At 43.7% G+C, this 27,408-nt stretch overlaps 2 protein-coding genes across 2 annotated transcripts in view; one reads left to right on the forward strand and one right to left on the reverse strand.

Annotated features, from left to right (window-relative positions):
• Positions 1-18,405, forward strand: part of pnocb (prepronociceptin b) — a 50,013-nt gene extending 31,608 nt beyond the window's left edge. Inside the window, exon 3 of the mRNA XM_015948350.3 lies at positions 17,493-18,405. Coding sequence (XP_015803836.3) covers positions 17,493-18,137 — 645 coding nt within the window. The 3' untranslated portion in view covers positions 18,138-18,405. The remainder of the gene's footprint in view (positions 1-17,492) is intronic.
• A 1,353-nt stretch (positions 18,406-19,758) lies between these two features.
• znf395b (zinc finger protein 395b) lies at positions 19,759-27,081 on the reverse strand. The gene is made up of 11 exons (XM_015948347.3): positions 26,985-27,081; positions 26,235-26,513; positions 24,451-24,611; positions 24,112-24,242; positions 23,927-24,039; positions 23,645-23,844; positions 23,440-23,540; positions 23,003-23,279; positions 20,804-20,899; positions 20,577-20,683; positions 19,759-20,505 (listed from the first exon to the last, which is right to left on the reverse strand). Exons 1-11 carry the CDS (start codon positions 27,079-27,081, stop codon positions 20,394-20,396), a joined length of 1,674 nt encoding a protein of 557 aa, XP_015803833.3. The 3' UTR covers positions 19,759-20,393.
• Between the last annotated feature and the right edge of the window lie 327 nt (positions 27,082-27,408).

Genomic DNA, 27,408 nt, shown 5'->3' on the forward strand with positions numbered 1-27,408 from the left:
GAAGTGGTTAAAAGCCTTTAGTGTTGCTTGAAAAGGGCAGCCTGATATTAACTGTGTCTAAAACAAAGATAACATTATTCTACCTTCATTTGTTTGAACAACAAAAGCTAAATTATGTAGAGGTTAAGAAAGGGTCTGCTGCAGCGGTGCTCACTAAGGGCCCTGCAGGGCCCTCCTTTGTGGCCCCCAAACTGCCAGCATCCCCCCAGCAGTCTGACTGTCACTTTTGTGCTGGAGGGGTAGGAACGGCGCAGTTATGTGTCGGTGTTTGGTTATGTTCAGTGCTTAATCCGGCAAGATTCGGCTCAAATTTAGCACCGGTTATGACGTCTAGGTGCCCCAGACTGGACCTCTAACTTCAAGGTTGTTTGGTTAAACGGCCCTCGGACCATTACATTTGCACTAACCCTGGTCTACTGCTTAAGAGATTATGCTTTTATTGAGACAATGCAATAGAAACCCTGCGGCTGAGTTATGGGAAGCGATGATGATGATTGTGAAAGTGACTCAGAGGGTCGTGCTTGTGAGCAGAACCAGCACCGCTCAGAAGAACCACCCAGCTAATCAGAGCTAATCAAGATTAAAACACATCAAAGTTCAGACATGAAGCTTTTAAATCCAGATGAACATAACTGTCACCAGTCACTGTTAATGATGCAAACACAGAAGTGTGCACCTGTTGTGCTGCGGATGGCATTCAGAGGGGATCTCTCTCTTTACTCCAGAACTTCAGCACAGCACATAGTCTCATCTCCGAGCAGGCCGAGGCACGACGCTGGGTAAAAATAGTCAGTGTGTGTCCGTGGATGGCTGCAGGACGGCTAATTTAGCTGATAATGATGCCGAGAGGGAGACAGCTGGGACCTTTTGGGGACTTGTAATAGAACTATGTAATGACTGCTCCTTGGTATCATCAGGCCAGGCTTACATTGTTGACTGACACTTTTTATCAGCTCCTCATTGCGGTAGCCGCCTTCCCACTGAGCCGCAGATGGAATCCTCGGAGAAATTGCATTGTTTCCCCCTCCAGACGGAGAGGAGGTGTGTGGGGCTATAATGTCAGGACCCACTGATTTATTTCTTCACACACCTACACACAGGTGCAGGCATCCAAGAAATAATACATACTGTATACACACAAACACATCCTGCCTACTGACTGCATTCATTATATAATGACAGTTTCATTTGTATTTGGGCTAATTGTCTCCTAAATGTGGCTCTGACGGGCTTTCTCCTGTAGCTCTGCGGTTTCATACTGAAGGAAAACAAAGCCTCATTTTGTTCCACTACTTCACTAAATACTCAACCTAAAACCAAAGTCCATCCATCCTCTTCCACTTATCCGGGGTCAGCTCATGGGGCAGCAGCCTAGACCGAGAGGCCCAGACTTCCCTCTCCCCGGCTCCTCCAGAATTCCAGAGCATTCCCTGGCCAGCCAGGTGGGTATCCTCCAGACATAACTCACCAGGGAGGCATCCTAACTCGATGCCTGAACCACCTCAGCATAGGTGAGGGTAGGAACGTAGATCGACCGGTAAATCGAGAGCTTCGCCTTCTGACTCAGCTCTCTTTTCACCACGACAGACCGGTACAACGCCCGCATCACTGCAGATGCAGCACCAATCCACTTGTCGCACTCACGCTCCAGCTTTCCCTCACTCGTGAACAAGACCCCGAGATACTTAAACTCCTCCACTTGGGGCAGGACCTCATCCCTGACCCGGAGAAGGCCTTTTTTGATTCACGTCCATGGTCTCAGATTTAGAGGAGCTGATTCTCATCCCAACTGCTTCACGCTCAGCTGTGAACCGCTCCAGTGAGATCATGTCCTGATGAAGCCAACAGGACAACATCATCTGCAAAACGCAGAGACCCGATCTTCAGGCCACCAGAACGGATCCCCTCAACACCTTGGTGGCACCTAGAAATCCTGTCCATAAGAGTTATGAACAGATTCGATCACAAAGGGCAGCCTTGGTGAAGTCCAACAGCTCGACTCACAGACCAAGCTCTGACATCGGCCATACAGGGACCCACACCAGAGGGCCTGGTACCCCGTACTCCCCCACAGAGATAAACTCACAAGACATTCATTGGTGTTACTGCACATGTGTTGAAAACAGTGAATTGTTGACTTTCCCCTTTTACTCACCAGTGTTAGTAAAAACTACATGTTTATAGGAAACAGGAAGATGAGAAGCCGCTGGTCCTGAAAGGGACATAAACGAGGATGTTGCAGCTGATTTGAACATAGTGATATTAACGATCCGAGTCTGAATATGTGATTCCACTTTTGTCATGGGAGGATTCTGCAGAACAGACATTTTGTTGTTGTTTTGTTTAAATAAAAAATAAATAAATTAATAAATTTACTTGTGTAATTTTTTTAAAGAGGCTGTGCATTCAGTCTGAGATATTTCAGGGTTTCTTTTTATTTGTGCCTGGTTGATTCTTTAATTCGTTATGATCACTTTGCATCTGCAAATGCATGTTTTGACCATCTTGAAAATTATTTAGGCCACTTTTGGTTGTTTGTGTGTTTCTGCCTCTTCAATATCAAGCAAGGTATGAGATTTTTTTAATGAATTTTATGTCGTGTTTCTTTAAATGACCTTCACCTACTAAATTAAATGCTTTCTCAATAAAAGGACTCATTTGAATTGTGAACTATAGTTCTAAATACTAATCCAGTATGTAAGTAAAGTACAATCCAGGAAAACCTCATCCTATCATTGTGAATGTCCTGTTCTTAATGACTGGATCATAATCCACCCATCAAACTGCCCTCTGACCATTACCACACATTTAGTGTAAAAACAAGGCTGATATCCACAGATCATGGGTGCGTGGCGGTCAGTGTTGTGGCCGAACGCGTCCGTTGAACGATCGTTCACGAATTTGTTCATTTTTTTCGTGAACATGAACAGAACTAGTTCGTGTTTTGCCCAGGCCCCCGCAATGCGGCTCTAAAATTGGGCCTAACCCGGAAGTACCATAAATTGCAGTTCCACCCTCATCCACTAGGGGCTGGTGTCAGAAGCGAGCAAATCCTCATTGACTCCCATGTTAAAAATACCAATTTCACAGCAGAAATAAACATGTTTACAGCCTGGTACCAGAACATGTTTTTGGTTTAAATGATCTAGTTTACACTCATGACAACTCTGAGGGGGGTGAATGTTTTTCTCACTCTTCTGTTTAAGTGTATTAAAAGTCTAAAATTCTGTATAATTAATGAGCATCTGACCCACGTGACCACAGAGCTAGCTCCGTGGAAAGGCCTCAGTAGAGCCTCGGTCTGGCCTGGAAACTGCTCCGGGATTTTGAGTCTCTGTGTTTGTGTATTCTTGTTTGGATATTATTTGTGCAATTGTTGGACAAAATGGCTTGCTGTGGCATTAATTGCACTAATAGAGCGTCCAAGGAGTCTCCACTTCATTTTTTTCTGTAAGTAAAATTATATTTATGTATTTTAGGTCACTGCCGAGCTGAGCTTAGATTTTAACATGTACTGTTTAACCATGAAATGTAAATGTAATAGGGTAAAACCCAGTGCATTTAACATAATGCTGCACTTTAGAAAATGGGTTCAAATATAACATGTCGGTGGAGCTGGGTTCCCACTATCGGCTTGTGGAGCTCTCGGGAGACCCATGTTTTCCACCCGGTTTTACCCTCCCCGCAGCTCCCCGCATCTCTGTCTGATCGTGGCTTCTGCCTGCTGCGCGGCTGCCGGCTTGTGGAGCTCTGGTGTTGTGCACAGTTAACTCTGGTTGTAGCTAGGTTGCTACCTCCGTTAGCTTAGCTCCCACCTCCGTGTTAGCTTCGGGTTAGCTTCAGGTTAGCTTGTATATATATATATATATATATATATATCAACATATATATACATATATATAAATATATATATATATATATATATATATATATATATATATATATATATATATATGTATATATATATATATATATACACACACATATATCTATATATATAATATACATATAATATATATGTGTATATATTATACAAGAGAGAGAGAGAGAGAGAGAGAGAGAGAGAGAGAAAGAGAGAGAGAGAGAGAGAGAGAGAGAGAGAGAGAGAGAGAGAGAGAGAGAGAGAAAACAGTGAACTTAGTTCAAAAATTTTTAAATTATGAACTAAGAAACGAACTACTTCATTTTAAAATGTATGAACTGAACTTTGAACTGGTTCGTTTTTTAAACTAACTTTCCCAACACTGGTGGCGGGAATACCACTCTACTTCCATGACACCTTAAAGCTAATGTCTGGAAAAGTAAGTTTCAGTTTGAGTCTTTTCTAAAGTCATGTGGTTCTGTGGTGCCATCTTGCATTAGGTTAACTTTATTTCATGTTTTTACAGACACATCTTTTGTGATTGTATTACTTTTTTGTTTTTAACCTTCTTTTTTGGTAACGTTTCAACCACTACTGCAGTCTTCTGTAGAGCTCCCGCTAATGGCGTCGTCACTTCCTCCTCCATTTATCCGCGGGCAGCAGAGGATTGTGTTGCCCTCTGCTGTCTGCGCTTTCCTCGTCAATACAACATATGTTGTGTTTTTCCATTGTTGCTGTTAAGGACAGCAGAAGCTCAGGAGGTTGAGCGGGTTGTCCAGCAATCAGAAGGTTGAAGGTTCGATCCCGGCTCTGGACAGAGAATTCCGCTGTTGTGTACTTGGGCAAGACACTTAACCCACGTTTCCTGGTGGTGGTGGTCGGAGGGACCGGTTGTGCCTGTACTTAGCGGCCTCTCCTCTGTCAGTGCGCCCCAGGGCAGCTGCGGCTACATTATAGCTCATCCCCACCAGTGTGTGAATGGATGAATGATACACTGTAAAGTGCTTTGGAGTCCTCTGGCTCTGAAAGGTGCTATACAAGTCTGGGTCATTCATCCTTTTTTTCCTGTTATGCGTTTGATGTAATGGAAGGGTTGTCACTGGTTTTGTGTTTTCGCTTGTTGATTAGATCGTTTGAGATCATGTTGACTCCAAAGGTCAGCTGCTGATGTTAAAAATGTGCAACGGGCTAAGAGTCCTGCAGCAGAGCGGTCAGAGCTGATAACAGCACCACTTTTCAGACCGTTCCCAGATCTCTCCAGCTTTACTTCTACTTTTCTTCTGGGGAATAAAAAGCAAGAAGCTTGTCAAATGCATTCATATTTCTTCTACAACCAAAGAGCATTAGGACCATGACCTCACAAGCAAAAAGCCCATTTAGTCTGATCTGACTTGTGATTTGTAAGGAAATTTGCTGATGTCTATTGTCCTGGTCAACAATAATATGTTCTACAGACAAGTTTTCTTTTCACTTTAGGACAAAACTGTCATAAAACAACAAAACTCGTTCAGATCTGAACTGAACTGGGAAAGCTCTGATGATGAGATGCTAATTACTTCGAAGGAAATGAAAAGGTCCAGTCATCCGTTTAGAGGTCACCTGGATGTCTGAGACCCCCTCATCTCTCAGAGAGGAAGAACACACTGTAGGGGTCAGACTAAAGCTGGAGACCCACTGGGTTGTAATGGTGGTGACATGTTTAAAAAAGCATTTGTGAGTAATTTTCCCAAATGTCTTGAAAGGATCATGGGAATTGTAAACGTGTGGAAGGATTTTTCTTTAAAAAATAGTCTCAGAATCCATTTTGAATGGTTCCCATTGTAGTTTCCTTGAGTCTGTGTGGGAAATGTGTGACCATTGCAAAAAGGATTGATGACCATATTGCAAATTGATAATTAAGACATCTCGTCACATTTTTGCTATTAGTTTACAAAACTTCCCCAAATGAGTCAGATTTTATAAAACTCAGACGTTTATAAAACTCAGACGTTTATAAAACTCAGACGTTTATAAAACTCAGTCATTTATAAAACTCAGACGTGTATAAAACTCAGACGTTTATAAAACTCAGACGTGTATAAAACTCAGACGTTTATAAAACTCAGACGTTTATAAAACTCAGACGTTTATAAAACTCAGACGTGTATAAAACTCAGACGTTTATAAAACTCAGACGTGTATAAAACTCAGACGTTTATAAAACTCAGACGTGTATAAAACTCAGACGTTTATAAAACTCAGACGTGTATAAAACTCAGACGTTTATAAAACTCAGACGTGTATAAAACTCAGACGTTTATAAAACTCAGACGTTTATAAAACTCAGACGTTTATAAAACTCAGACACTTATAAAACTCAGACGTGTATAAAACTCAGACGTGTGTAAAACTCAGACGTTTATAAAACTCAGACGTTTGTAAAACTCAGACGCTTATAAAACTCAGACGTTTATAAAACTCAGACGTTTGTAAAACTCAGACGTTTATAAAACTCAGACGTGTATAAAACTCAGACGTTTATAAAACTCAGACGTTTATAAAACTCAGACCTGTATAAAACTCAGACGTTTATAAAACTCAGACGTTTATAAAACTCAGACGCTTATAAAACTCAGACGTGTATAAAACTCAGACGTTTATAAAACTCAGACGTTTATAAAACTCAGACGTGTATAAAACTCAGACGTTTATAAAACTCAGACGTGTATAAAACTCAGATGTTTATAAAACTCAGACGTTTATAACACTCAGACGCTTATAAAACTCAGACGTGTATAAAACTCAGACGTTTATAAAACTCAGACGTGTATAAAACTCAGACGTTTATAAAACTCAGACGTGTATAAAACTCAGACGTTTATAAAACTCAGACGTTTATAAAACTCAAACGTTTATAAAACTCAGACGTGTATAAAACTCAGACGTTTATAAAACTCAGACGTTTATAAAACTCAGACGTTTATAAAACTCAGTCGTTTATAAAACTCAGACGTGTATAAAACTGAGACGTTTATAAAACTCAGATGTTTATAAAACTCAGACGTGTATAAAACTCAGACGTTTATAAAACTCAGACGTGTATAAAACTCAGACGTTTATAAAACTCAGACTTGTATAAAACTCAGACGCTTATAAAACTCAGACGTGTATAAAACTCAGACGTTTATAAAACTCAGACGTGTATAAAACTCAGACGTTTGTAAAACTCAGACGCTTATAAAACTCAGACGTTTATAAAACTCAGACGTTTGTAAAACTCAGACGTTTATAAAACTCAGACGTGTATAAAACTCAGACGTTTATAAAACACAGACGTTTATAAAACTCAGACGTGTATAAAACTCAGACGTTTATAAAACTCAGACGTGTATAAAACTCAGACGTTTATAAAACTCAGACGTTTATAAAACTCAGACGTGTATAAAACTCAGACGTGTATAAAACTCAGACGTTTATAAAACTCAGACGTTTATAAAACTCAGACGCTTATAAAACTCAGACGTGTATAAAACGCAGACGTTTATAAAACTCAGACGTTTATAAAACTCAGACGTGTATAAAACTCAGACGTTTATAAAACTCAGACGCTTATAAAACTCAGACGTTTATAAAACTCAGACGTTTATAAAACTCAGATGCTCATAAAACTCAGACGTTTATAAAACTCAGACATTTATAAAACTCAGACGTTTATAAAACTCAGACGTGTATAAAACTCAGACGTTTATAAAACTCAGACATGTATAAAACTCAGACGTTTATAAAACTCAGACGTTTATAAAACTCAGACGCTCATAAAACTCAGACGTTTATAAAACTCAGACATTTATAAAACTCAGACGTTTATAAAACTCAGACGTGTATAAAACTCAGACGTTTATAAAACTCAGACATGTATAAAACTCAGACGTTTATAAAACTCAGACGTGTATAAAACTCAGACGTTTATAAAACTCAGACGTTTATAAAACTCAGACGTGTATAAAACTCTGACGTTTATCAAACTCAGACGTGTATAAAACTCAGACGTTTATAAAACTCAGGCGTTTATAAAACTCAGATGTGTATAAAACTCAGACGTGTATAAAACTCAGACGTTTATAAAACTCAGACGTGTATAAAACTCAGACGTGTATAAAACTCAGACGTTTATATAACTCAGACGTTTATAAAACTCAGACGTGTATAAAACTCAGACGTTTATAAAACTCAGACGTGTATAAAACTCAGACGTTTATAAAACTCAGATGTGTAAAAACTCAGACGTTTATAAAACTCAGACGTTTATAAAACTCAGACGTGTATAAAACTCAGACGTTTATAAAACTCAGACGTGTATAAAACTCAGACGTTTATAAAACTCAGACGTGTATAAAACTCAGACGTTTATAAAACTCAGACGTGTATAAAACTCAGACGTGTATAAAACTCAGACGTTTATAAAACTCAGACGTTTATAAAACTCAGACGTTTATAAAACTCAGACGTTTATATAACTCAGACGTTTATAAAACTCAGACGTGTATAAAACTCAGACGTTTATAAAACTCAGACGTGTATAAAACTCAGACGTTTATAAAACTCAGACGTGTATAAAACTCAGACGTTTATAAAACTCAGACGTTTATAAAACTCAGACGTGTATAAAACTCAGACGTTTATAAAACTCAGACGTGTATAAAACTCAGACGTGTATAAAACTCAGACATTTATAAAACTCAGACGTTTATAAAACTCAGACGTGTATAAAACTCAGACGTTTATAAAACTCAGACGTTTATAAAACTCAGACGTGTATAAAACTCAGACGTGTATAAAACTCAGAAGTTTATATAACTCAGACGTGTATAAAACTCAGACGTTTATAAAACTCAGACGTTTATAAAACTCAGACGTGTATAAAACTCAGACGTTTATAAAACTCAGACGTTTATAAAACTCAGACGCTCATAAAACTCAGACGTTTATAAAACTCAGACGTTTATAAAACTCAGACGTGTATAAAACTCAGACGTTTATAAAACTCAGACGTTTATAAAACTCAGACGTGTATAAAACTCAGACGTTTATAAAACTCAGACGTGTATAAAACTCAGAAGTTTATAAAACTCAGACGTGTATAAAACGCAGACGTTTATAAAACGCAGACGTTTATATAACTCAGACGTTTATAAAACTCAGACGTGTATAAAACTCAGACGTTTATAAAACTCAGACGTGTATAAAACTCAGACGTTTATAAAACTCAGACGTTTATAAAACTCAGACGTGTATAAAACTCAGACGTTTATAAAACTCAGACGTGTATAAAACTCAGACGTGTATAAAACTCAGACGTTTATATAACTCAGACGTTTATAAAACTCAGTCGTTTATAAAACTCAGACGTGTATAAAACTCAGACGTGTATAAAACTCAGACGTTTATAAAACTCAGACGTTTATAAAACTCAGACGTGTATAAAACTCAGACGTGTATAAAACTCAGACGTTTATAAAACTCAGACGTGTATAAAACTCAGACGTTTATAAAACTCAGACGTGTATAAAACTCAGACGTTTATAAAACTCAGACGTTTATAAAACTCAGACGTTTATAAAACTCAGACGTTTATAAAACTCAGACGTGTATAAAACTCAGACGTGTATAAAACTCAGACGTTTATAAAACTCAGACGTTTATAAAACTCAAACGTGTATGAAACTCAGACGCTTATAAAACTCAGACGTTTATAAAACTCAAACGTGTATGAAACTCAGACGCTTATAAAACTCAGACGTTTATGAAACTCAGACGCTTATAAAACTCAGACGTTTATAAAACTCAGACGTTTATAAAACGTGTTCCAACACTTTCATATGGAATGATTCAATGTGAATTCAACAGAAATTTGGATTTCTTTCTGTCTTCACCAGTCACCGACCAGTGGGATGCTGGTTTTAGTGGTTGGGAGACCACTCCCCCGCCCTAACCACCCGTGTCCTCTCATGAGGATACACACCGAGTGAACTGAACACACACCTTTATCTCCTCTCACTCATGAACTCCCTCAGATTGTCTCCTTTTGTCTGTCGTGGAGAATCCCCTGGCGTGCTGGTTTAATTTACGATGGATAAGTAATTTCCGTAGATAGCTTCATGGCGGAACTCCCCCTTCTCCCCATTGCTTTGATGCCAGCAGGTTTTCTGATAATAATGTAATTTATCTCGTTTGAGCGAGATAAGATGAAGGAGTGGGTTTTGCTTCTCATCTTAAAACAAAACTGAACTCAGAGTTTATGAAAGAAAAGAAATGATTATTTTATATGTATAAAGTTTTTAACCCTCATTGTAGAAGTTTTTCGTCATCAGTTGTACAGTTGAAGCAGGTTAGGGTTAGGGTTAACTGGTGTTTTAAGTCACCAGCTGGAGTTTGTTGATCCTGGTTGTGTTCAGCTTAACGACCAATCAGAGAACAGTATAAAGACCGTTCACAGGCAACATCTGTTGTTTAAAACAGAGTTCATGAAATAATGAGACAAAGTCTGTGATGTGTGTAGATAAAGTCTGTCCAGAGTCTTCCAAGGCTGCATTTGAAGCCTGGTTAGGTCTGTGTGTCCTTCATATCCCAAGACTCATCCGTATTTCTGTTACGCAGCAATCATGGCCGCCACTGGACAAAGTGGGGCTGTGAGCAAAACTGTATTGACGACGTTTCAAGTGAAAGGAGACTGTGGTCTGCTGCTTAAAATATGACAATAAAACAACAAAATTATAAAAGGATCAACAATATGTGTTAAACTGGTGTCGTCTAGTTCCCTCCTTCCCAACTGATATTCATAGTTACCGTAATTTCTGGACTATAGAGCGCACCTCAATATAAGCCGCACCGGGCTAAAAGCCGCAGAAATCTACTGAATTGAAAACGTAGTTTAACTGAACGTAACTGAACTGATCAGTATCAAACAAAACAGAAAAGTTATTGATTAGTTTATTCATCGTCCTCCTGCGCACTGAAACCATTAAAGTCCTCTTCTTCTTCAGTGTCGGAGCTGAACAGCCTCAGAAGAGCTTTGTCACATACCTTTTCTGTGGCGATGTCCGTGTCGCTCTCCGTGTTGCTGTCATCATCCCGGGGTGAAGCTGGGAAAACAAGCAGCGCCGTTTTACTGTGAAGAAAATCCTCCTGGGCACTTTCCGTAGCGCTCCTTTAACCATTCCTTCATTAGACTTTCCAGCATCCATCCTTTCTGGTTGACTAAAGCCGCACCTCATTATAGGCCGCATGGTTCAAAGCGTGGGAAAAAGTGGCGGCTTATAGTCCGGAAAATACTGTAGTAAATATTTTATGTAACAAAATTTGACATATTGCATTAACATTTTAGGCTAAATAACATATCTAAATATATCCACATATGATCGTATTTCATTAAGATGTTCAGTAGTAAGCTACTGGAAATGCCAATATTTCATTTCTACTGATAACAATGTAATGGTGGCATATATATTTCATTACATACGGGTTGCCAACATAATCCCGTCTAAGACAGAAGCGTTTGTGAATTACATGCTACAATGACTTTCCATAAACCTGCTGCGGTGTGGAGCAGGCTTGAGTTCCTGACTGCAGGTACCTGCTGTGGTTCTGCTCCATACTGCTGCAGCTGCAGCCATCCACAAATAAACGGAATGATGGAGATTTTTCTTCCGCTTGTAAAGTTTAGTCATAAACATCGTGTTTTTTCTGAACTCCACTTGATCGTGAGCCTGCTATGCGCTAGCTTAGCATTAGCCAATCTGCCCATAGTTTAAAGAGGAACTAGGCAGTTTTAGCTTGCTTTTAGCAAGCCTCTGGTGTTCGTTTGTAGAACCGAAAGCAAAACATATCTCCTCGCTGTGCCTAGTCTTTTTAACACCTTAATCTAACAGCTGAAACCTCTCCCAGCCTTCCTTAGTGTCTACAACAGTGATTCATCACTTAAAAATGCTGGAACCAGACTGCAGTGCCAGATATCTCAGCTCATTTTTTCCCAACTCCCAATCCACCAGCTTTAAGAATGCGTCATGGAAAAAATATGACGTTTTATTCACCCGTGACTGGAGGAGTAAAAGGATACACAGCAAATGTTTTACAATTGTGGATGGAAATGATGGGAAACGTGGGTTTAGCGGTGGCGAGTGCAAGAAGAGGTGGGGGAGAACAAAGGACAAATCTGACTGTATTAAAAAGTCTCTGAAATACAAAAAACACATTATAAACACAATAGTAAACACACTATCTTGGACCAGATACATGACAGGATACCACAGAACCACGCTACGCCCTCTGTTGTCCTGGTGGAGAATTGCTATGCAACACTCCCCAGGAGACAGAGAAGTCTGAAGGCAAAATGTCTGTTAATGTGTGTGCTTCTCTCCCTTGTGGAGCGGATGCAGAAGCATAATCTGGGCTTAAACAGTCCATTTTTACAGCTGCTTCATAGTGCATGAAGGACCCAGACCCAATGGTCGGATCCTTTGAAGGCTGTAGCCCCAGAACACGGCCTACCTGTCCCCCTACACTGTGATCCTCTACAGAAGGGGGGTGTTTGAGGAAATATTCTGATTTGTCCTTATTTTCATTCTGGTTTGGTTGTGGAGCAATTTAGAAATCTGACAGGAAATCAAAATGCCAAGAACCATGACAAGAAGACGGAAAAGTCATTAAACGCCTCAAACAACCACTAACATATTAATAGCATCACGTGTAGATCTCCAACCACAGAAACATCATTATAGGAGCTGCAGAGCCAGCCAAACATCGTCATCAGTGGGCATCATTTACCCGCTGTCCTTCAAACCACTTTGTAATTTCTTCCCATTTGGAGCTGTCAGTCGTGTTCAGGAGCAGATTTCACACTTGTCAGACGATGGATGTCTCATAAGGCACAAACTTTTCGTGTAGACAGCAGGAACAAGGGCCATTAACCCTGTGACAGTAAAATCATCTGGTCTAGACCTGCAGTGAAGATACCGGTTTACATCTCAGCTGGTTGGATGTTCAACATCTATTCATAAAAAGCCAAATAAAAGCTCTTTCTCACTCGTTGATGGAACTGGACCAATTCAGCTGACCCCAGTTAATAAAATTTCTGTACTTTTTTGCTGGATCCATTGTAATAGGGGATTTTTACATTCATGCTTACATTGGAGCGATGTTGGCACAGGAATTTAGTGCTCGCCCCATAATTAGAAGGTTGCAGGTATGAGCCCCCCTCAGTCTGTCGCTGTGTCTTTGGGCAAGACACTTAACCCCCCTTGCCTACTGGTGGTGGTCAGAGGGACCGGTGGCGCCAGTGCTCAGCAGCCTTGTCTCTTTCAGTGCGCCCTAGGGCAGCTGTGGCTACATCGTAGCTCATCCCCACTGGCGTGTGAATGTGTGTGTGAATGGGTGAATGACTGATTGTGTTGTAAAGCACCTTGGGGGGTTCTAGGACTCTAGAAGGCGCTATATAAAATACAGGCCATTTACCATTGAAAGTGATAGCCTGAATGTAGCCTTTAGTAATTTCTTAGACTCAATTGGTTTTACCCAAAGAATACATAGCTCCACCCACTCCTGCCATCATACATTGGACCTTGTGCTGACTTATGGCATTGAGTGTGAGGAAATAACGATCTTTCCGCATAATCCAGTCCTCTCGGACCACTTCCTGATAACCTTTGAGTTTTTTGTAACTGAGTTCTCGAGACATGAAAGTAAATTTCACTATAGGCGGTCTCTATCAGACAACGCAGTTGCGTCTTTTAAATCAACTGTTCCATCTTTACTGTCCTCAGCATCTCAGAGGAACGTAGCAGAGGGCAATATTTTCAGTTCTAGCCCCTCACAAATTGATGCCTTAGATCATCATGTTAATTCCTCTTTACGTGTGGCATTAGATGATGTTGCCCCTTTAAAAAAGAAGGTAATTAGGGACAGGAAGTTGGCTCCTTGGTTTAATTCTCATTTACGAGCCTTAAAACAAAACTCTAGGAAATTGGAGAGAACATGGCACTCTACGCACCATGAGGAGTCCTACATATCCTGGAAAAATAGTCTTGTGCTTTATAAAAATAAGCTTCGACAAACTAGAACTGCTTATTTTTTATCGCTAATTGAGGAGAATAAGCATAATCCTAAATTTCTTTTCAGTACAGTTGCTAAACTTACACAGAATCATAGCTCTGAGCCATCTATTCCCTTAGCCCTCAGCAGCAATGACTTCATGGGATTTTTACAAGTAAAATTAATTCTATTAGAAACAAAATCTTTAGCATCCTCCCTAATGCGATTTCTTCTTCCTCAGTAAGTGAGGCAGCATCAGAGGTGACTGTAGAACCTCATCTGTGCTTGAACCGTTTTGATCCAGTTGAGCTTTCAGATTTATCAAAAATATTAGCTTCATCTAAACCTTCAACTTGCATTTTGGATCCAATCCCAACCAAATTATTTAAAGAAGCATTTCCTTTGGTTACTGCCCCCATTCTAGATACAATCAATCTATCCTTAGTAAATGGGTATGTACCACAGGATTCTAAGGTTGCTGTAATCAAACCTTCACTTAAGAAGCCTTCTCTGGATCCAGATGACCCAATGAATTATAGACCAATATCTAACCTTCCATTTTTATCCAAAGTCCTGGAGAAAATAGTGGCCATCCAAGTATGTGAGCATTTAAAAACTAATGCTCTGTTTGAGGAATTTCAGTCTGGTTTTAGAGAGTATCACAGCACTGAAACTGCATTAGTGAGAGTTACAAATGATATTCTTCTGGCCTCAGATAAGAATCTTGTGTCTGTTCTAGTCTTGTTAGATCTCAGTGCTGCCTTTGACACAGTTGATCACAATGTTCTTGTATTTTTGGTTTGTAAACCCAAGTTGCCCTTCAGCTTTATAAGTTAACAACTCGTTCAGTTTGTCCCGTTTTAGTTTTAGCAGATTTAATGTGACGCTATTTTGTATTCTTTGATATTCCCTCTCTAATTTCTTCATTTCGTTCTCCAAACTTAACTGTTCTGCAAGTCTTTCTTTTTTAACCTTGATGATATTGCAATGATATTCCCCCTTTAAACACCCCTCCCACAAGGTGGTTGGGGATACTGTGTTATTATCATTAAACCGAAAATATTCTATTAACCCTTGTTTAATTTCCTGTTGAATTGCTTTGTTGTATTAGTATAGATATTTTTGCTCTCCAGTATTTAAACTGATTACTTGGATTCACCTTAAATTTCAGATAAACTGGAGCATCTTAATAGCTTCAATACTACACTGGGTCGCTCTGTGGAAATCTACCAGACATCAAAAACGTATCTAACCTCGAGGAACTGCCGTGCACATTTGAAAACAAACTATAATCCTTTTCTTTGGGGTGAAGACGCCGCCATTCGTCAACTAAACCCAGCTCGTCCATCAGTGCATATAGATTAAAAGATTTCTTCGATCTTGGGCCAAAGTCAGCAGGGAGCATATCTACAGATGCTTTAATTACACAATTAAAGTCACCTCCCATCAGTATAATTCCCTCTGCTTTGTCCGCTATCAGCAGCCATGCTTTTGAAAAAGTTTGGGCAGTCCTCATTCGGGAAATATAGATTAAGTAGTCATTTTAATGCCACCTATACATCCAATCACCATGACATATCTTCCTTCTTTATCACTAATGGTTTTCTCACGACAGAAGTAGATAGATTTATTAAAAAGCACTGTGACCCGTCTCTTCCTCCCATTGCACTGATATGAAGAGCAACCCACTCTCTCCTCAGCTTCACACGTTCCTTTTCTGAAAGGTGTTGATGCTATAGCACAATGGAGTTGTTTCAGTTGGTTCAACACTTATTTTCTTTTTAACGAGCTACTCAATCCTTTAACATTATAAGTAACACACGTTATTTCAGCCATCTATTGATAGTCAATACCCTCAAAATAACTAACCTCATCATGTTTGCTATATGAGTCAAAAGGTTGAGAAGAAATATTCACGTGGTTTAGGCCCTCCACACGTCTCAGGACACGAACACACAAGAATGAACTAATAATAACAAAGTTACCCGACCGGATCTGATGACCATATTTAGAAGCAAAAACCTGAATTGATCCAGTCCCGATGAACCCGTGTAGAAACGCAGATGCTCTCAAAGCGCTACGCTGCGATGTCGGCAGTAGTGTACCTCCACTGGATCCTCACGCTCTGTCCTTAAATGTATTTATTTATTTTTCTTTTAACAAATACTGCTTGCAACTATGTAGATGTGCTTGACGCCAGGATCAGTGTTCATTTAAAACAAGGCTTGGAACTCGGCGTTGGATAGTGTTGCTGAGCTTCTGCTGGGTCTCCTCTCCACCGCGGACCACCCATGCTGGGACAGCTCCGTCTCCAGTCGCCTTGAGACGTCTTATCATCATTTGGCGCGATATAAATAAACTTGACCGATCGCTGCGGTCTGCGGCCAAACTTGTATTTTAACCAACAGTCAGAGGTTATCTCCTAGCTGTGTTTGCTCAGTTAGCTCCAGCCCTTTTCCCATTTTTGGTTTGTCTGGGCATAACAAGACGTGTGGCATGGCGAGATGTCGTTAGTGGGAACCTCACATTTGGCTCCATAAATGTCTTTTAGGGAGCAGTGAGTGGGACGTGTCTGCGTGTGACCTGGTTTACTCGAGATCAGTTACTGCTCGATGTAACGACCACGGGTGACGGACAGTGTTGAGGAGGGTTACTGTCCACTACTCACATGTTCCACATCCAAGGAATGTGTTTCTGCAAAGACGCAGACAGTTTGGGAACTTCTGCCACCTACAGGCTTGGCATGCCTACGAGCGAGCTATTTTCTAATCCGCTCAGCCTAATGCTCTGAATCCCACACGTTGTATTTCAATTTAAGTGAAAGGGAATTATTTGAGTTTCGACTGTGTCTGTCACATACTTAGATATTTATCAGCTTGTAAAACTCTGTAAATAAAAAGACTACAAGTCAGATGTGTCGTATATGACGTCACAACAGAATCCCTTCTGCCCCAGCGTAGCTGCTACTTACCACATGACAGGATGTAGAATGGTTTTCTGCACATCTGGTGCTCCTTCTGACGTCCTGGAAGAAGGCTGGGACGCTCGCTGAACTAATCTCCTCCTCTTTCACCGTGTTCACGTGAACATTTGTACCCCTGAAGGTGTTTTCACACAAACTCTAAAATAACTTTTGCCACCAGTTGAAAAAAGTGCTTTCTTGGCACCAGAATGTGTCTTTAACATCCTCGGACATCATAGGGTCAGGGTTGGACTTTGTTTCAGGGACCCGTGCTTCAGAAGTAGACTTGGTGGTGGTGTGGTCCTATGTTCATTCCAACGGGCGGGGTGGGGTTGATGAAAACCTGGCTACATGTGCCCATGACCTGAGGGGGGAGAGGATGAGGAGGTTCCATTTGGATCTTCCTCATCCTGCTGAGGCTCCTGAATTAAAGAACGTTTGATTAGTTGTTCCATCAAAACCCTTAAAACTAGACTTTTGTGTGTGTGTGTGTGTGTGTGTGTGTGTGTGTGTGTGTGATGTCTCCTTGGTTGTCATCAGACCCTTCATCTGCCTCTGACGTGTCCTGTTGGAGCTACATGACGTCTTCCTCTCCCTCTGCAGGTGTGTCTGCTGGAGTGTGAGGGTCACGTCTCTTCTTCACTCACGTGGGAAGTGTGTAAACGTGCTGTAGAGCTATCCCACCATCCCTCACTCTCTGATGGAGCCAGTCTGTTCAAGAGAGCGGGCGAGGAGCTGGAGTTGACCCTTCCTGACCTGAACGTAGACAGAGAAGTGCTGCAGTCCGCAGCAGTAAAGCTGCTCCAGGATGAAGATGAGGACGAAGGCCCCACGGAGCAGCGCAGCGTCCAGTATGACTCATCGTTGCTGGAGTCTTCGGAGGAGGGGGAGGGCCTGTGGGGTCTGGGTCTCAGTCTGGCAGAGGAAGACAGGGAGGAGACAAACTCCAAGAAAGACGTCCAGCTAGAAGGGGACCAGAAGGACAGCTCGGAGAGTCTCACCCTATCCAAACGCTTCGGTGGCTTTCAGAGGGGTCGTCACGGATACAGAAAGCTGATGGGCTCACCCATGAGGGCTTTACAAAAGCGCTACGGCGGATTCATTGGGGTCCGGAAATCCGCTCGAAAGTGGAACAGTCAGAAACGCGTGAACCAGCTGCTGAGGCAGTACCTGGGCATGAGGAGCAACCGCAGCGGCAGGCTCAACAGCATCCCCATGACTCGAGTCTGGAGGCAAAACAAACTGTGACGCGTGTGTTGGTGTCCCAGAACCACGCCCCGGTGACCTCAGCTTCCCCATCCGTTTCTGTTCAGCAGCTCTTTGAGTTAACCCGTGACGTCAGAACAACAGACTCCACCCCTCTGCACCTGTCTGAGTAACAAAGAATGTTTTGATGGTGATGTCCTCCTACTGAACATATCTACATGCCGTTCTGTGAAATAAAAGAATTAGAGAAGTGCAGCTGAATATATTTTTGTGTGTCGGTAATAAAACTGAACCAGATGATGGAAAAGTGGTCGACTGCTAAATTCTTCGGACGTCAGGGTGAGATGTTGAATGTACTGTCTCACATGGATGGAGGGAACGTGGGTTGTTGCACTCTGTAGGCAGGATGGACTCATCCTTGTAAAGAAAAGCGTTTGCAGCTCTGGGACTGAGTTAGCCAGACGTCGGGGCAGAAACGAGGAGCCTAGAGAAACCGGCTCTAGTTCAGTTAGACGTAAACGGGTCGGGCTTTGAGACGACTGAGGCACAAACTGTTAATTACTGGTAGAAGACTCCAATCTTCTGCTTAAGAAATGTAATTAATTCCACACAATGGAGATAAAATTGGTTTTCTGAACTTTATAAACGGAACTAAAAGACAACAGGAAGGATCCTGCTGCCTTCCTCCCTCCTCCTCCTGAGCTCACATGTAAAAAACATCTCCTCCCAGTGGACCAACAGTGCCCTCTAGCGTTGGAGCACGCTAAAATCACGCTGATCACTTTGATCCTAACACCCTTCCCAGATACAGATCGGTGTGGGATAGCTGCTCCGTGCAAGACGAACGTCTCCTGCTTTACTGAGTCTTCATCAAAGTTAGGAGAAAGGCGGAGGATGTGAAATAGCACATTTTAGGAGTTTTACCAGAATGTGCAGGCGAATCTAAAATGATCTAAAAAATAACAGAAATAAAAATCACGTTTACACTAAAAATAACTGAAAGAGCTGAAGGGGAATCGCTAAGCGCCCAGCTACTTAAGTCAAAGCAAAGACAAAACATCAGATTTCAGACGTAAAAGGAGAAATAAGGTGAAAAGAAATGTTAAAGCTACCAACAGTGGTTCATGGGGGTTGCCATGGTAACCGCATACCTGTGTTTCTGTAAACTTAAAAAGCAGAAGACCACAACTAAGATTTCTGCTCTGAAGCTCACCTGAGCTCTTAAAGGGGCGGGACTTTCCCACCCGTGTCACCAATTGTTCTTTGCTCATGTCGTCTGTGCAGCATGGCTAACGATAGCACACATGTGCATGTTTGGTTTTTAACACGAACGTTTGCAAATGTTTTGACAGAGTTAAAAACCAGAGGAGTCGGTGCTCGTGCTTCTGGGTTGCAGCATCTTTAACGTGTCCAACAGGTGAAGCAGCTCTGATCAGCTGTGCATCCTGGCGAGACATCTCAGGTGGGAACGCTCTGCCGTGGGTTTAGTCTCTAAAGCTCAGAAAACAAATAGCGCTGAAGTGCTTACTGGTGTTTGATTAAACCAGTTACTGATGCTAGCGTGTTTTCCTTTGGTCCAACATAGAAGGCGGACGTTGTGACAGCCGTGTTCCGGTCGGACCGGATATGTACCGATGAATGAACCATGTGGTGCAGAATCAGGTCTGTTTAAACGCTCAGTGCTTTTCTTTTATTGTGTTTGACAATATATTTCCTCTAATACAAACGCGTCTCCTCATGTCTGCGCGCCCGCCATGAATCCATCCCATCGCTGGTCATTAACACTGGTGGTGTGCCGACACCGGGCAGGAAGGAAGCCATGGAAGGACCTTGGTTGAATCAAACCAAATGTAGCTTATTCGTGTGAGTGAATGTTCCAACAAAGTGCCAAAAACATAGAAAAGATGCGTCCGCCTCGAACACGGGCCAGACGAGACGATAAAAAACCAAGAGGGTACAAAATAGTCATACATTATATAACGTACACCACCACTGGAATCAAGAAAACGGCCGAGTCTAATACAGCGGAGCTACAGGAGCAGAGTACAACCTTTGGATAAAAGGGGGCGGGGCTTAGCACATCACAGGGTCAGTCAACAGCACCTTTCTCAGACTTCAGTTTCCAGGAGTTACAAAGATACACAAAAGTTCATTTGCATTCCTTTTAGGAAAGAATATAAACAAAAATAATAAAAACATGTAAAAGTTGGTTTTCTGGATGGCGGCCAGGCCCTGATTTAGATCCGTTTGTTCTCTTGATAAAAGTCTTTTCATCCGCTCGTTCCCTCGCCGCCTCCTCTAGTCGGGGAAGCGCTGGCAGGCCTTCTTCCAGCGGCAGGCCGTGCACCACTGGTCTTTGCGCTCCACGCCGTACACCTTGCGACACTTCTTGGCCTCGCTGCGGCCTTTCCTGCAGGAAACGGAAGGAAGGGTCACGTCCTGACTAGCTAAAGCATCGGCCAGGTGTGGGAGCCTGAATACCTGAAGGAGCACTGAGTGCGGGAGGGCGACGCGCTCATGGGCTGCAGCCGGTTCTGTTGGAGCCACTGCTCCCCGACGCTAACGGACCGACAACGAGGTTTCACCATCTGAGGAGACAAAGGCACCTCAGTAGGAACACGTCTACGATGTCTACCAAAGAGGCCCGTTTACTCCTAAAACACTGCCAGGTTAACGCAGCAGCGCCAGAACCAAAGCTAAAGACCAACCTGAGAGTTGTTGTGGCTGGACATGGAGGTGGAGGGGGTCCAGCCCTGGGGACAGGGGTTTCTGGTGGCCATAGAGACCTGGACAGGGCTACAGGCCTGTGGGGGGTGAGAGAGACACTGATCACTCTCCCATGAGATGACATCACATCTAAAACATGAAGATGCTTTCGTTCTGGAACTGATCCAACATGTGGGAGTCGCTCCAGGAAACAGGAAGCTCTGAGAGACTCGAATGTTTTATCTGCTCCCAACATTCCATATGGAAACCATGGTGACCATCCTCCCATAAGCAGAGCACGGTGGTAGCAGCATCATAATGTGTGTGTGCGTGTCTAGTCCTGATCTGTGTGTGTGTGTGTGTGTGTGTGTGCGTGTGTGTGCGTGTGTGTGTGTGTGTGTGTCTAGTCCTGATCTGTGTGTGTGTGTGTGTGTGTGTGTGTGTGTGCGTGCGTGCGTGCGTGCGTGCGTGCGTGTGTGTGTGTGTCTAGTCCTGATCTGTGTGTGTGTGTGTGCGTGCGTGCGTGTGTGTGTGTGTGTGTGTGCGTGTGTGTGTGTGTCTAGTCCTGATCTGTGTGTGTGTGTGTGTGTGTGTGTGCGTGCGTGTGTGTGTGTGTGTGTGTGTGTGTGTGTGTGTGTGTGTGTGTGCGTGTGTGTGTGTGTGCGTGTGTGTGTGTGTGCGTGTGTGTGTGTGTGTGTGTGTGTGTGTGTGTCTAGTCCTGATCTGTGTGTGTGTGTGTGTGTGTGTGTGTGTGTGCGTGCGTGCGTGCGTGCGTGCGTGCGTGCGTGTGTGTGTGTGTCTAGTCCTGATCTGTGTGTGTGTGTGTGCGTGCGTGCGTGTGTGTGTGTGTGTGTGTGCGTGTGTGTGTGTGTCTAGTCCTGATCTGTGTGTGTGTGTGTGTGTGTGTGTGCGTGCGTGCGTGCGTGTGTGTGTGTGTCTAGTCCTGATCTGTGTGTGTGTGTGTGCGTGCGTGCGTGTGTGTGTGTGTGTGTGTGTGCGTGTGTGTGTGTGTCTAGTCCTGATCTGTGTGTGTGTGTGTGTGTGTGTGCGTGCGTGCGTGCGTGTGTGTGTGTGTGTGTGTGTGTGTGTGCGTGCGTGCGTGTGTGTGTGTGTGTGTGTGTGTGTGTGTGCGTGTGTGTGTGTGTGCGTGTGTGTGTGTGTGTGTGTGTGTCTAGTCCTGATCTGTGTGTGTGTGTGTGTGTGTGTGTGTGTGTGTGTGTGTGCGTGCGTGCGTGCGTGCGTGCGTGCGTGCGTGCGTGTGTGTGTGTGTGTCTAGTCCTGATCTGTGTGTGTGTGCGTGCGTGTGTGTGTGTGTGTGTGTGTGTGTGTGCGTGCGTGCGTGTGTGTGTGTGTGCGTGTGTGTGCTCTGCAGGCTGCTGAGGGTCTGGTCTCCTTGCTAGCCGTCAGCTCGCCGTCACAAAGCATCCATTTACAGGCGGGGCGGCTCTGGGTCACCAGTGAAATGTGCTGCTCCGTGGCGCATAAACAAGGCTGCAGCTCATTGGCTCGTGACAGAGGCTGTCTGTTTTTCTTGGGGGGGGGGGGGGGGGGACGACACACACACACCTCTGGAGCAGTAAAACAACCAGCACCAGGTTCCTGCTCTGATCAACTAGTAATGTCTGATTCTGGATCAGGAAACATGCTGGATGATGATTACTGCTAGGTGGGGTTAGCCCTACTTTCCACCGGAGTGAGAGCGGCGTGTAACATAACAGATGCGTTTACCTGTGAGCTGCCTTCCAACCAGGTGAGTTGCAGATGTGAAACGGGATCAAACTGGTTTTGTGAGGTCACAAAATCATGATTACAAGCAAGGAGACAGACAGCCGCATGAATCCAAGGAGGTCTGTAATCGTTTCTGTTGTTTACATCGGCTACGGACGTTCCACAGGAAGTGACGTACGTTCATCTGCACGTGACTTTTATTTTGAAAACTTCTGGATGTTTACACTGTTTTCACCAGCCTTCCTGTCTGCCTCGATCTGAAAGGCGGAGTTTGACGCATTTGACAGCGCAGTGCTTAAAAACCAGCTTCTGGCACGCGTCACACTTAGCTGCTGGTGAACAGAACCCGTCCACCATCGCGGTGGTGCGTTCACGTCTGGTGGAAGGAAGGGCTCGGGGTTTCGGACTTGCTGAACACATACTGATGTTGACTTGGAACTCTTTCTCACCCGTGTGAGGACACGTACGCCCACCTGATAGAGATGCTCCGAGTGGATCTGCCAGAAGCTGCTGGGGGCCGACTGGCTGAGGGAACTGGGTCTGCTCGGGCCGGGCCCAGAGCTGGAGTTGGACCTGGGCCTGTGAGCCATAGGGATCTGGAGCTCTGAGCCGGAAGGTGAACCACACGAGGCCCAGCTGAGATTAGGATTAGAGGCCTGAGCCGGACCTGGACCCGGAGCAGAGCCGGCCTCACAGCAGATCTTAGTGTAGTAGAAGTCCTCCTCCCTCTGGGACTGATCCGACCCACAGCTGCAGAGAGAGAACAGTGTCAGCAGAACTCTGTAGTCTCACCTTTCACCAGCTGGAGACTTCACTCATTCACTCATTCACTCATTCATCCATCCAAACGGCTGGCAGAAAAGATCAGGTATCTCCTGTTGTTCAGGAAGAGCTTCGGAGGTCTGCTCACCCCAGGTGTGTCACTCGGATGTGTCGCTTGATTCCCACCGAGGACGTGAGGACCTTCCCACAGCTGGGCCACAGACACTTGTACACACACCTCAGGGAGCTCTGTGGGACCAGAACCGAACCCGGGTCAGGACCAGAACCCTCACACCCCACAGATAAGGACCAGAACCCTCACACCAGATGTCAATCATGTCGGATCTGTCTACCTTTGGCTTTTTGGCGGTAAGCTCCTCCCCCTGATCTGGCTCCAGGTGCAGGCCTTCGTCAGGACTGCTGTCTACTTCAGTGACAGACGGCGAGGGGGCGGGGCTTACATTGCCATGATCCCAGCTCCAGTAACCGCTGCTGCCGCTGTCGGACAGCTCCCCACCCCCACCCTCCATGTCGACCGATGAGGAGGATCCTGCTGGAGAAAGATTGGACTAGTTTGGTCACTCAGACGGGTCACAGCTGGTTCCAGTCAGAGGAGACACGTTAGCGAGTCGAACCTGGACCAGGATCCGTCTGTGGGGGGCTCTGAACCACGGGGCTGCAGGACAAGCTGGTCAGGACCATAGCAGCCATGATCTCGTCCATCTCCACAGACTCCGGGCTCTTGAAGCTGCAGACGACAGAGAAATACGCTCAAGAGGATAGTCAGATTCCTGCAGCAGCACTGTGAGACGCCCCTCACCTGTCGGCCGCCTCTGCGCCGGCTGACACGCTGTTGAGGTAAACCGCGGCTCCTGCAGGCTGGGTGGGGGCCGCCAGGTTGCCCCAGACGAACATCTTGCTCCTATGATGGCTACTCTGACTGTTCAACCTCTACAGGGAGGAAGGGGCATCATGAGCTTCCTGACATGCACCCTAGAAACCTGAGTCACATATCTTAGATCTAAATCAGAAAGTTTACGAGCAGTTAGTTAAAAAATAAAATCCATAAACGCTAGATCCTTTAGTCTCAGCTGGACTGGGAAGACAGGTTTCTAACCAGTTCCTCTGATGAATGCACCACATGGCACGGTCCTCTCACCAGAGCCTGCTGAACGCTGTCATGGGTCGTCGTAGAGACGCGGTCCTGTGGTCCAGGCGGGCAGGGCGCCGTCCCACCTGGACTCGCTAAAGCACCGTCCTCTGTTCCCATAGCTGCCGTAGTGCTGCTGCACACAGGTAGAGGTCTCAGCACCGACTTCTCTGCAGACACAGACCCAAACAAAGCCACGAAACGCTGAATTTCTTACTTTCAAAAACCATAACTGGTGGAGGAATCTCACACACTGCTGTGTTATCTGCACACCTTCCCTCTCTCTCTCTCTTAACTTTTTTATCACAATTGTCTATTTTTGCTCATTTTAAATATATTTTTAAACATTTTCTAAATGCTTTTTTATGTTTTTACATTTTTTGTTTTTGTGAAGCGCCTCGTGATTTTTATCTTGAATGAAATGATATTTTCTTCTTTTTAGAAGCATTATTTCACTTTTACTTGTGGATGAAGACAGAATCGCTGTAAAGAACCAGAACACGCTGCTTTTAACAGAAGTGAAGGTTTATAGTGAGACTCCAACAGCACCAGAGGGTTCGGCCAGTAAAGCAACCTGAGTGGACTTAGGTCATGGGTAAACTAAATCTTGATGGAGTTTGGTCGTCTTTAGCGCATGGGGGGGGGGGGGGGGCTCAGCAGGAATAATCCAGAAAAACCATCTAAACATAAAAAGTGAGAAACAAGATGTTTCTAATGATAACGGGCATTTTCAGTGGTGCTGACACACAAGCTCATCGCTTCTCTTTATAAAAAAACAACAAAAAACATCGAACTTCATCTAAATTCTTTTTTTTTTGCAAGACAAACAGAAAAGTCAGAACCGCGAATTCACACAAATGTTAAAATTCAAATAAAAAACAAAAAATGTGAAGGAAACAGTCTTAGTTGAACTAAATCTTTTCATTGAATAAAAAGGTCGACTTTACTCACACATGTGGACTTAACCATGAGGAAGCGTGAAAACACGTGACTGGCAGTGTTGTTTTTGGTCTTGGAGAGCCGACTTCTCCGATTCTTTTCCACGTATCCAAACGCAGCACAAAGCCCGACTTCCCCCCAGCTCTCCACCAATCAGCGCTCAGCGTTAGTAGTAAACAAGCGCCAGAGTGTGGGTGTGACGCGGCCGCTGATTGGCTGAGCGCGGGTTTCTCGGGTACACACCCCCAGACTAACAACGTGTTGTGACACGAGTTTAACCGGGAGGGACCGGACCGAATGAGGAAGAAACGGCTGAAAACATCAAGACTGAATAAAATAAAACGACATAAAAGCCCTCTGAAAAACACGATTACCGTTAAGGTTTACTCATATGAGATGGGATTCGTGCTGCGCGTAAACAACCCGTTTAAATGCAAGAAAAACAACAAAAAGTGGTATAAAACGATCTTATTAGCTGCTGATGGGCACGTGCTGCTAATATCTGTTCCCAGAATGCAGATGATGTATTTAGCAAACAATGGTGTCGAAAAGCTGGTTTCTACACAACGATTCAGCTTGAAATCATGCAAGAGGATAAATCCAAATACTTAAAAAGCACAGTTTGGTTGGTTTTATGTGACCGTTGAATGTAATTTGGGAAAATAATTGCAAAAAGTGTCCATTAAACATGTCCAACTGCCTCACTGATCTCCACCCGGCAACACAGACCTAGATCCGGAGAACCACCCCCTCCCTCCCCCTGCTCACACCGCCGAAAAGAAAACATCCACCGCGAAGTCCGTCTCAGTGTCTCCAAATGCACAAACGTCGGTCATTTTAAACCACGGACCTACCTCCTCGGTTCTCTTGGCTTTTGGGTCCGGTCCAAGCTGCAGCGGGTTGTTGCAGCCTGGCTATCCCGACGCTCGCAGGGTCTGGTCTAGTAGGAGGAAGGGGGTTGGTCGGATACGCGCCTACGTGTGAGAGCCTGGTGGACCAATGCCGGAGGTGACAGCTGGGCTGAGCGCAAATACTAGCCAGCAGCGCGCCGTGCACAAAAGGATGATGTAGCTGAGGGGTTACCACATCATCATCATCATCATCATCATCATCATCATCATCTCTGTTTACAACTTCAGTCAGACAGCATCCAACATGGCTTCTGTCCAAACACAAACATGACCTAAACTGTTTGTTTTTTTTAATTTTTGCACTAATGAACATTGCATTCACTCCCTTTTGTCACTAAACATCCCTTCATGATGCGAATAGACTAGAAATATGCAAATCACATTAAAAAATGTAACTATGGAGCCACAAACCATGTGGGGTCACAGATACGACCTTTCACGAGTGCTTTACTAATGGAGTGTATCTGTGATCAGATGGATCCTGTTAAGCTCCAGAACTTGACATAACATATAAGCAATTGTACTGCCTTAAAGATTTCATTAACAGCTTCCTAGAAATAAAGGTGGATTTCAATAATAAAGATGCCCCCCATTACATGATAAATTGCCAGCACATCAAACCCGACTCGTGCACGTGTGTGTTAGTTTCTGTGTGAGACCGGATTAGTGTTGCCTAGTCTGCACCCTCTCTACCAGGTATCCAGTCAGCAGGGATTTTAGAGTCTGAGCACAGATCCAGTCTGGGAGTATAACCCAGGCCTCCTGGTCCCAATCCCAAACCTGAAGGCATTCCTTCCTTTCCTCATGATTCACACATTAATTAAAACCAGTAAGATGCAAGCAAGTTGGTAATGATCAGTAAAGACCAGATCAGGGAGCAAATAAAGATGTACAACAGTGAGTGAGAGAGGTTTCAACATGACATTAATAAGTTGTTGTGGCCCAGTCAACAGGTGAATGGATTTTGTGGAAATCAGAGGAAAATTTGTATCTTCAGTTTGGATAACCTTATCTTTAAAGGGCAGGTCGAGCCTGCATCAGTCCTTCTCCACCCACGTATCAATTTTAAATACTGCAACATTAGTAGGCGTTACCTGGCGGACCGAAAGGGCAGAGC

The sequence above is a fragment of the Nothobranchius furzeri genome, chromosome 2 (genome assembly GCF_043380555.1).
Source record: "Nothobranchius furzeri strain GRZ-AD chromosome 2, NfurGRZ-RIMD1, whole genome shotgun sequence".
NCBI lineage: Eukaryota > Metazoa > Chordata > Actinopteri > Cyprinodontiformes > Nothobranchiidae > Nothobranchius > Nothobranchius furzeri.